Source organism: Elephantulus edwardii, unplaced genomic scaffold (assembly GCF_000299155.1).
Source record: "Elephantulus edwardii isolate Elephantulus edwardi_28Jun2011 unplaced genomic scaffold, EleEdw1.0 scaffold00309, whole genome shotgun sequence".
NCBI lineage: Eukaryota > Metazoa > Chordata > Mammalia > Macroscelidea > Macroscelididae > Elephantulus > Elephantulus edwardii.
The window spans coordinates 2,366,598-2,378,120 of NW_006400059.1; the positions used below are offsets into that span (position 1 = coordinate 2,366,598).

General features: G+C 44.5%; 1 protein-coding gene across 1 annotated transcript in view; it reads left to right on the plus strand.

Moving 5' to 3' along the window:
* The window catches only part of GALNT14 (UDP-N-acetyl-alpha-D-galactosamine:polypeptide N-acetylgalactosaminyltransferase 14 (GalNAc-T14)), a 413,330-nt gene that overhangs the window by 243,024 nt on the left and 158,783 nt on the right, over nt 1-11,523 (plus strand). Inside the window, exon 2 of the mRNA XM_006901133.1 lies at nt 3,321-3,490. Coding sequence (XP_006901195.1) covers nt 3,321-3,490 — 170 coding nt within the window. The remainder of the gene's footprint in view (nt 1-3,320; nt 3,491-11,523) is intronic.

Consider the following 11,523-nt stretch of genomic DNA (forward strand, 5'->3'; position numbering starts at 1 on the left):
ATGAACAGATGAAATGAATTGTGCACTAATCTGAGGGACACAGTCCCTTTGACGACGCCCTCTACTGGCTGTTTATCATAATCTCCTGGCTGCTGCTGGAAACTTTCAGTAGACCTTGACCTTGGCTGAGTTCATTTGGCATCATCTCCAGGAAGACAGATTCTCCCTGAGTTCTGGGTTACTCAGCTGCTTTTTTGGGGTGACCACAGCCACAATGTGCCTGATCCTGATCCTGTGCTCCCTTGTCCCCGTGCTGTCTATGGTATGACTAGTCGACTAGTCGGTAGGGAATGAGAATAAGCCTCCTTGGCTGGCTCACCATGGGAGTCTACCCCTCTGTCTGGGACCCAGAAGGATCTTCTTTAAAGCTTCTCTTCCCACTTGGTTAAGATATTAGAGTCACTTCTCAACTGATTTCCCATGATTGGTTCTCTTCCCTCTACCCATCCTATGTGTTGTGGCCAACGACCTTTCCTCCACTTCCTGCCTCACAGTGACCCAGCTTCTTTCCAGAGTAGCCTGTCATTGATGTCCCCCTTGCAATCCACAGTCCACATTTCTGCTCTGGACATTCATTCTTCTCTTCCCAGCCTTCCTCTTCTCTGGATTTTCACCCTGCACACATTTCTTTTTCTCACTTCTCCTTAAACAAAGTAAAAACCCTATTCATCTCATGATCTAACACATTTCACACCTCTTCCAGAAGTTTCCTCTCATTTCCTCACCTTTGGATGCTGTCAAAGTGTTCTTACCGAACTCATTCAGGGAGCATTCATTGCAATTCAGCACATTACATTCTAGGTGCCCTCATATTTACCTCTGCACACAGTAAATGTCTCGAACACAGGAACTTTCTACTTAGGAGTCTCCCAGATCATAGCCAAGGACACTGTAGGTGCTTACAACAGAGTTCTAGAGTTGCAGAGAGTTAAATAGAAAATGAGCTAGTCAACAACCGTACGGGACCCTATTGCCCTTTTTATGAGAGAATGGGATGTCAAGGTCACCCTGGGGTGGAATTCTAAGCAGAGTGACAGTTGTCAGGCTGTGACACTGTGTTGCCTCAATTGAAAGTTTCCTGTCCTTTTGCTGCTCAGCCCCCACCCCCACCCCCCAGATTTCCCCTAGCATATTCTTATAGCAGCAGTATCACAGGGCACTAATAAAATTAATTATTGGATAAAAATCACTCATTTCCAAAGCTTCATTTTGTGCTATTAGCTAGAGAGTGCTATTTCAAAGGAGATAGCAGAGAGAGAGGGAGATTGATTACAGGATAAGGTCGTGTAGTGCTCAGATAAATGAGTGTGTGGTCGGTGAGAGGACCCTCTCAGCTGCCCTCCTTGGTTTGGGGCTGCACTGCTGTCTGCTGAGTCTGTCCTGGGCCTGTCTGGCTTCACAGAGGAGGTGCATTCTGGTCACTGATGGCAGGGTTCAGTTCTCATTTCTCTAGGGTTCATGGGAAATTTTAACAGCTTGTGGGAAAATTTAGGAACTTATAGAGCAACATGGGTACGACACAGGACTGTCTTATCTTTGATGGCACCAGCCCTAATCTTCCAGATCAGATCTTCCCAAAGATGCAACTTTCATGGGGTTTGGGTGAGCCTGAAAGCTCTGAGCTTTGTTAGCTATAGAGGTAAGCATTCATCTTGCTGAGGCCTCTAAGCTCAGATCTCTTGCTGGCCTTGCAAAGAGTCTCTGGTGACTGGTGAGCTATGTGGGCAGCAACTAGGCATCCACTCCTACTACTGAGAGCCATAGAGGGGCCAGGACACAGATTTGGTGAGAGCCCTGCCACTTTCTACCCACAGGATCTCAGACCAGTCTTGGTTCATACTGAAATCCTAACTCATCTCACAGAGTTTGGTGAAGATGAAACAAATACAGAAACTACCATATTATTATTCTAAAATCTTGTATCCATGTGTAGTGAGGGTTACTATTCACTTCTCCACCAATGGCACTCTGATGGCCTAGTGGGTAAGGAGTTGTACTGCCAACCCAAAGGCAGGTGGTTCAAATCCACCAGCTTCTCTGAAGGAAAAAGATGAGCAATTTCCTCCCCTGTGATTTACTACCTCTGAAAATGCACTAGAGGGTCAGCTGTGAGCTGATTCTGACTCACTGGCACGTAACAACACCCTCCGTTGATGAGTCTTGAAAATAGTTACAGATTCATGGGTTGCAGAATGAAAGAGCAGGGCATCAGATGAATTTTTAAGAAAATGTTTTATTGTCAATTCCAACTCATAGTGGCCCCTCTGTGTCAGAGTAGAACTGCTTTGTAGGGTCTTCAATGCTTGTAACAGGTCTTTGGGAAATAGATTGTCAGGCCGGTGAGCAGACCTGCATTCTTTGAGTTAGTGGCCAAGGGCATTAACCACTGCACCAGCCACAGACTCTATCGGTGGTCCACTGCTGTTAAGGTGGTTCTGACTCATACATAGCACCCCATTATAGAATTTATAGGCCATACATCTTAAAGGAAGGGGCTGATGATTTTAGGGGGTGGGAAGGGATTAGCAGTGATTGTAGATTTGAACTGCCAACCTTTCAATTAGCAGAGCCACATGTAATGCACCACACAACCAGGACTTCTTATGTTATATTGCTGTTGTTATATGCTGTTAAGTTGGAACCGACTCATAGCTTAACCGACTTTCCAGCAGATTTTCATCTTTCTCCCTTGATGTGGCTGGTGGATTCAAACGGCTGACCTTTCAGTTAGCAACCTAAAGTCTTCTTCTCTGGGCCATCATTAAAGATAGGCGGTCTACTTTCTGTTGCTGTCTTCCCTGAGGTAAAGGAATGAATCACAATCATTGAGCACTTACTGCACGCCTGCTGCTTTCCCAGTCCTTTAAGCCAGTGAATTCCAGACAGACAGGGGTTCTCAAATTGCCCTGGAGAACATGGCCTCTGGGAGCAGCATGCCAGGCTCAGCCACACCATTCTCCAATTGTGTGGCCAGGGCAAGATCCGTACCCCACTGGGGCTGTGTCCTCATTGGTCTATCAGGAACACAAGCATTCTCCATCTGTAGAGCCGTTATGAGAATGGCACGTGATAACGTAAATAATACCAGAACAGCCCCTGGCATATGACACTCAGTAAACGTGGTGATTATTCTGTTTGTTATTATTGTCTCTGATTGATGGTGTTACTAATGTCCTCACTGCCCTGTTTTTGAGCCTAACCATGCTGGCATAAACTAAACTCTGGGAACCTGCCCTGGATCGGGTCCTGATGGATAGATAGATCAAGGGGAATAAGGAGGTTAAGGAACCATTCTCATAGACTTCCATTCTGTCACACAGCCTTCGGAAGCTGACTGGGACGACCTGTGGGACCAATTTGATGAGCGGAGGTATCTGAATGCCAAAAAGTGGCGTTTTGGTGATGATCCCTACAAGCTGTATGCTTTCAACCAGCGGGAGAGCGAGAGGATCGCCAGCAATCGGGCTGTCCCGGACACTCGCCACATGAGGTATTTCCTCTTCGTTCGTTTCCTCTTCCTGTCTTTAGGGTTAATGTACCCAGTACCCAGGACTGGGGCAGGGAAGCAGCTTGTTACTTGTTGGACTCCCATTGCATTTAATCTATATGCAGATTGTGTTGTTCATTGATGTGAACCACACCTGTGCGTGGTCCACCAGGTGGTTGGAGAGGGAGGGAGACCTTCTTCATCCCTACCTCCATCCTCCTCCAGTGATCATCGTGCTTACCATGAAGTCATGGAGCAGTAAAGATGCCATGGAAAGGATCTATTTTTCCCTTGCAGAGTCCCACAGCCCAGACTGGCTTGCACACTGGGGAGGCTGGGCAGACTGCTGGCAAGTGAGCCTGGTAGCTAAAGTGTTGCTTGGAGAGATGAACTTCTGTGACGGCCATGAGCACATTGCCCTGTGAGGGGACGGATGAGGGGCCTTTGCACTTGCCTCAGGTCCACTCTCCGCTCCTTGAGTCTCCTGTGTAGGAGCCAGACCCACTCTCCTCTGGCTCAGGTTATACCTGCAGTAGTCATGCTCAGGCTTATGCTCTGTGGAAGACTTCGTCTCCCAGCTCAATGAGGCTCAGTGCCAACCCTTCCCAAAGTCATATCCACCCATATGTTTTTTATAAAAAACATCGTTTTATTTTAAAGAAACTAATATAATACTAATTTATTTCATGGAATTCGTTGAAAGGGAATTTGAGACACATTTTAGCTCACTATCCATCCTTTTTTTTTTTAAAAAAAAAAAAGTATACTGGTTTATTAAGGCTTGCATACACTGTTTTTCACACCAGATCTTTTATAAATAAGTGGAAATGATTTCTAGAATTGCACTTGCAAATCTAGTGGAAGGGGGAGCTCGGGCAGCCTAATGGTAAAGTGCTGTACTGTCAACCCAACGTCATGTGGTTCAAATCTACCATCCCCTTCCTGGGAGAAAAATGAGCATTCCCTTCCCATGTGAGCCACAGCTTCTGAAAACCTGCTGGAGGGTCAGCCATGTCGGTTACAACTCAATGGCACGTAGAAATAATCTAGTGGCAGAACTGAGTAGAGATCAATGCTCTTGCCTTCATTAGCTTTTTTATGAGATCCTGGGCTGCCTGAGTAATTCAATCCAGCTTCTCTCTCCTGGACTTCAAGCTGAGAGACCCAGGTATGGCATTGGTCTATGCAGTGCACTTCAGAAAGTGATGCTACCAAGCCAAAGGTTGGTGATTTTAATCTGAGGCCCTCAGGCCTGTTTTAAATTGTTTTTTATCAAACATTCTTCTAAGTGGTATAGCGCCGATCTGTGCATTGCTGTACAGAGGTAACTCATGGTTGCTGTGATGCTAGACACTGTGATGCTCATGTGCCAAATGTGATAATGGCTACCCATGGTGGACAGTGTTTGGTGGAACTTCCCTATTAGAACAAGCTTGGAAGCAGGAGTGGCATCTACTTTTGAAATAGGTTGCCTCTGGAAACCCTATGAACCTGGAGAAATGATGAAAGTTATACAGGAGTTCAGGTCTTTTTGTTAATAAGGTCTCTATGAGGAATCTACAACTTGACGGCACTTAACAACAACAACAACAACAACAACAGGAAATTCACTCTGTCCCCATACAGAAGACTGGTGTGGTTCAGGTTACAATTAGCATAATCAGATCCACAGTCAACACTCATGGAAGCAGTAGTCACAAGTTAACTGACATATTTCTTGGGGCACATCTGCTGCAAAGTACCTCTTTAAACTATTAAAACACAAGGAAAGACTTTACATTGGGGACTATGGTGTGCCTGATCCAAGCTGTGGTTTAGTCAGTCACCTCGTAGACATGTCACTGGACAGTGTACAAGGAAGAGCAAAGATGAAGTGATGCCTTTGAATTATGGTGTTGGTGAAAAGCAGTGCACATACCATGAACTGCCAAGAGAACAAACAAATCCATCTTCAAAGAAGTGCCGGCAGGGTGATCCTTCATGATGAAGATGATGGCACTTGGTGTCACATACGTTGGACATGTTACCAGGAGAAATCAGTCCCTGGAAAAAGGGGATAATGTTTGGGAAAGTAGAGGGTCAGGGAAGAGGATGTCCCTCCAGGAGATAAACTGACACAGTGGCTGAAACACAGCAACTGTTGTGAGAACGGCACAGGATCAAGTGGTGTTTTACACAGAGATCCTTTGACTCAGCACCTGACAGCACAGCTTGCTTAAGGTAGAGGGTTTTGAAAACCGGAAACAGAACAAAATGGAACTTCCTATTCATGATTGCTGTGATGCTAAACACTGTGACACTGATGTGTCAAATGTGATAATGGTTACCCGTGGTGGACAGTATTTGGTGGAGCTCCCTGATTAAAACAAGCTTGGAAGCAGGAGTGGCATCCACTTCTGAAATAGCTTGCCTCCGGAAACCCTATGAACTTGGAGAAACTACGAAAGTTACACAAGTGTTCAGGTCTTTTGTTCACAGGATCGCTATGAGTCACCTACGACTCAACATCACCTAGTAACAACATAGGGTTTCTCAAGCTATAATTTTTACAGACGTGCACTCCCTTCTCTTTCTTCCTCAGAGTGGCTAGTGGGTTTTAACTGCTGACCTTTTCATTAACAACCTAGTGCTTAAACCCTATACCAACAGGACCTCTTGAAGGAGTTTGAAAACAATGCTGCATTGAAAGATGCTGGATTCACATTGACTTCTTAGCCTTTTTTATTTATTTAGGTAATATAAATTCCAGATTATGGTGGGGGGTGGTTATGAACAGGGAAGTGAGAATTGTCGTGACTATAGAGGCTGGTTGATCTATTGATGCTAATTTTGGCAATCTTGAAAGGCTCCTAGGGTCAAGTTTTCCTTTTAGACTGGACAACACAGAAAACTTATCTCATACAGTCTGTGTCATGAAAGGAATCAACTTCTCATTTTTAATTGCCAGCCTTCCTAAAAGGAGCTGGAGTCATGACTTTCCCAGGAATACAGCAATGGGAATGGACAGAATTATTTCTGGATTTGTCTAACTTTGACAGCCTGTGAATTTAACTCTCCTCGCGAAGAACCCTTGAGACTTTCTCTTAGCAACAGAACTTGGCAGCTCTGTCCAGCCAGGAGCCCAGAGGACGGCTCCACCTAGAACACATTCTGCTGGATTTCAGAGGAAGCGTTTTAAAGGTAGTGTTGTGACTTACTTATCTCCATATAAAGTACCCACCACTCATACTGGCACTTAGCATCTAACTGAATTTTAGGTTATTGTTGTGAGGTGCAGTTGAGTCTAGTACCGACCCTTAACAACAACAGCTCTGAACCCTGCCTTTTCCTATGCCAGCCTCATGCACTTCTTGACACACTCGAGCTCACTGCCGTAATTACTGTGTCAATCCATCTGGTGAAGGTCTTCCTCTCTTTCACCGACCCTTCACCTATCAAAGCACGATGTCCCCTTCCAAGGAATAGCTTCTCCTAGAAACATGGCATGTGGGAGAAAGTTTTATCATCTTTGCTTCCAAGGAGCACTCTGGCTGCACTTTCTTCAAGACATACTTGGTTATTCTTTCGACAGTCCATGAGATATTTAGCACTTTTCTCTAACACCACAGCTCAAAGGCATCAATTCTTCTTCTGTCACTCTTCCTTACTCATTATCTTCACATGCATAGCAAGTAATTCAAAAGACTATGCCCTGAATCAGGTGCATCTTAATCATCAAGATGACATCAATAATTTGGAGAGGTCACTGACTTCAGACTTTCTGAGTACAGTATGTTTCCTGATCTCACGACTGCTGTTACCAAGGGATTCAAGTAAGATGAAATTATTGGCAACTTCAGTCTTTTCTCTGTGTATCATGATGCTGCCTATTGGTCAGTGGTAATAATTTTTGGGTGTTTTTGTTTGTTTGTTTGTTTGTTTGTTTGTTTTTTGAGAACGTTTCAGATCTATGGAGCCAGGTGGGAGTGATCTGGAAGAAGAAAAGATGTAGGATAAATAATAATGGCAGATATCAGGGAGCATCACAGGAATATGGAACACCCACTGTGTGCAAAACCCTCATCTTCAGGCTGCTTTTGGTCAGTGTTGGTCCTGGGCGTGGGCCACTCTTATAGTAATGAAAGTTTTGAGAGACTGCCAGCAGTGTCCTGAGTTCTACCTGCAGGGTCTCCGTGAATGGTGAGCTTTATCTACAGGAGCTCCTGCATCCAGGTCTCCCCTGTAGGGAGGACCATGTCCATGAGGTAGAATCCGTACCCGCGAGATGGAAGGCCCCAGCTGATCGCCCTGATCCGTCCACTCTGCACGCTGTATCCTGACTTCACTTTATGCGTTAATGCCTGGGTCCTGGCTGCCTCAGCTCAGCCAGCTGTGGCTGCCAGCAGCCTGTATCCTGCAGACTGAGGCTCATCAATCTTGGCACTTTGGCAATTTGGAGTGGATGACTTTTGGTTGGAGTGAGGGTTGTCCCAGGCACATTGTGGGGTGCTTTAGCAGCCTCTTTGCCTGCTACTCACTAGATTTCTGTTGCAGCCTCTATTCCTCCCTACTACAAGTTTTGATAACCAAAAATGTCTACACACATTGCCACATGTCCCCCAATCACAGTGAGAACCACTGCAGTAAAGAGAGCCAGCTCTGCTTTTACCTACGTCCTCAAGAACGAAACCTACGCGCATGCAGAATGTACCCAACCCAGGAGTAGAGTGAGGCTAAATTTTCCACATAAAATAGACAGCTGGAAGGGGCAGCACGGGCAAGGGGTTAAGGACATAGGTCTGGGGTCGGATCGTCTGTCCTCTTTGCAGTCCTGGCTGTGTTGCTTACTGAACGGCCTTTGGCAAGTTGCCTAGTTTCTCTATAACTCCGTTACATCTTTTATAAATAGGGGTGATAGTAATAATAATGTCTACTTAATTAGATTTTTTGAGGCATTGAGTAAAATGTGTGCAAATTACTTAAACCAGATCTAGGTAAGGAATTGTGCAGCTAGCTAATGTGAAACGATAAGGTTTAAATCCACTGGCAACATCATAGGAGAAAGATAAACAGTCTCTCCACATGCAATTTATTACCTCTGAAAAGTGGCTGGATGGCCAGCTGTGTGTAGGTCCCACCGCTATATAGTACACAATAACAAACAAGATCTAAGGGAGCTCTGGTGGCTTAGTGGCTAAGTAGTTTCATTGCCAACCAAGAGGCCCATGGTTTGAATCTACCAGCTGCTCTGCAGAAGAAAGATAGGCAGTCTCCCCCTGTGTGATTTACTGCCTCTGAAGACCTGTTTGAGGGTCAGCTATGAGATGATTCTGATTCAACAGGATGTAACACACACACACACACACACACACACACACACACACACAGACCTACTGCAGGGCAGGGTATTAATCAGAGGGTCAAACTGATGAAATGGGAAAGATCTAGGGTGAAAAACGGTATATAAGAACTTTGTAAATAAACCAGAATAATAATAATAATAATAATAATAATAATAATAATAATAATAATAATAAAAAGACCTACTGGTCATTGGGTCAGTTTCAACTCATGGTGACCCTCCATTGGGTTTCTGAGGGTACAAATCTTTATGGGAAGGAACTACCCATCGTTTTCCTGCAGAGCTGTTGATCTTTTAGTTAGCAGCTCTATATTTGCATACTTAGTAATAGAGGATACTTAAATTACCTGTCTTTATTGTTGTTGTTGTTGGGTGTGTCAAGTCAACTCTGACTCACAGCAACCCGATGAACCACAGATCTGACCCTTGCCCTGCCCTGCACCATACTCATGACCTCTGCCTGATATACTCCAGCCCGTTGTTGTAGTGACTATTAAAGTTATTGATACAGTCCGTCTTGCTGAGGATTTTCCTCTTTCTCTGTCTCTCCACCTTTCCCAGCCTGACCTAGCACATGATAGGAAGCTGTGGTGGTTTGATCTGTAGAAAGTTGCCTACTTAACTCAAAGGGAGTATCTCTCTGGTGGTTCCAACCCATAAGGGGCTCTGAAAGAGAAGATGGGCAATCTCCTCACATGCAATTTACAGCCTCCAAAGAACCCAACGAAGAATCAGTTATGAGGAGAGAGAGGAGAAATTCCAACTAAGAAATGAGTTGACATCTATGATTATCGGCTGTGTGGGCTTGTCTATACTGTTGTTGTACTTGTGTGTTATTCAGTCAGGTACGACTCATAGAGACTCTATGAACAGGTACCTGAGCTCTGCCCTTTTCCGTGCCATCCTTATCATCTCTGACACACTTGAACCCAATGCTGCAGTCACTGTGTCAGTCCATACTGTAGGGGGTTTTCTTCCACTTCACTCACTCTCCATCTTTCCAAGAATGATGTTGATTTTTAAAGAATAGTCTTGCCTAGATGTTGTTGTTGTTATGTGCCGTTGATTCACCTGTGACTCAAAGTGACCCTATGTACAACAGCCCTAAACTCTGCCCTATCCTGTGCCAATCTTAGCATCTCCAACACACCTGCCCCCATTATTACCCCAGTCATTGAATCAATCCATCTCATCGAGGGTTTTCCTTTCCTGCGTTGTCCCTCCATCCTCCCAAGCATGACTTGCCTCTCCAAGGACTGGTTCCTCCTTGCATCATGTCCAAAGTATGTCAGACAAAGCTTCAGAGTCATTGACTCCAAGGAGCAGCCTGGCTTCACCCTCTCCAGGACAAACCTGTTCGTTCTCTTAGCAGTCCATGGTATGTTCAATACTTTTCTCCAGCACCACAGCTCAAAGGCATCAATTCTCCTTCTATCCTCCCTAGTCATTGTCCAGCTCTCTGATGCATAGCAAGTGACTGCAAAGACCAGGACCTGTATCAGGTGCACCTTAGTCTATGTATATATGCCTAAATTACAAGAGTTGAAACTTCACCATCCTTGCCTCCAAGGAGCATTCTGGCTAGACCTTCTCCAAGACAGATTTTTTTTGTTCTTATGGTAGTCCATGAGATATGCAGTACTCTCTTCCAGTCCCACAGCTCAAAGGTCTCCATTCTTCATCCGTCATTGACAGCTGCAGTCCTTTCTCCATATTTTATGATGTTAACTGTTAGTTCTCTGGTGAGGACCTTTGTTTTCTTGATATTGAGATACAATCCATACCGAAGGGTATAGTTCTTGATCTTCTGCAGCCATCATTCATGTTCAACTCACTGTCAGCAAGCAAGATTGTGCCATTTGCATAATTCAAGTTGTTGATGAGTTTCCTCTAATACTGATCCTGATTCCTCTTCATAGAGTACAACTTCATGAATTATTAGCTCAGCATACAGTTTGAATAGTTATGGAGGAAGGACATACCCTCTTTCTGATTTTAAACTATGCCGTGTTCCCTTGCTGTATTTAGACAAGTTCTTGATCTAGATATATATCCGTCATGAACACAATTATTTTGGAATCCCCATTCTTCTCAATGTTAACCATAATGTGTTATGATCCGTACATCCAAAAGCCATTGCACAGTCAATAAAACACAAATAGACATTCATCTGGTATTCTCAGCTTTTAGCCAGGATCATCTGCCAGCTGCAATGATATCCCTGGTGCCACAGCCTCTTCTAAACTCAGCTTGAACTTCTGGAATTTCCTTGTCAAAGTGCTGTTCTAGCCATTATTGGATGATCTTCAGCAATATTTTGCTTACCTGTGATAGTAATAGTATTGTTCTATAATTTCCTCATTCTATTGAGTCATCTTTGTTGGAAATTGGAACAAATATGCTTCACTTCCAGCCAGTTAGTTAGGCACTTGTCTTCAAATTTCCTACTTGACACGTCTTAACAAACCAATGCAGACATGAATATGCTCACCAGTCTATGCCCAGAAATATGGAGGACAGCTGCCTGTGGATATTGTTGTTGTTGTTATGTGCCGTCGAGTCATTTGCGACTCATAGCGACCCTATGTACAACAGCTCTAAACCGTGCTCTATCCTGTGCCAATCTCATTGCCTCTGACACACCCATCCCGATTACCCCAGTCACTGAATCAATCCACCTCATAGAGGGTCTTCC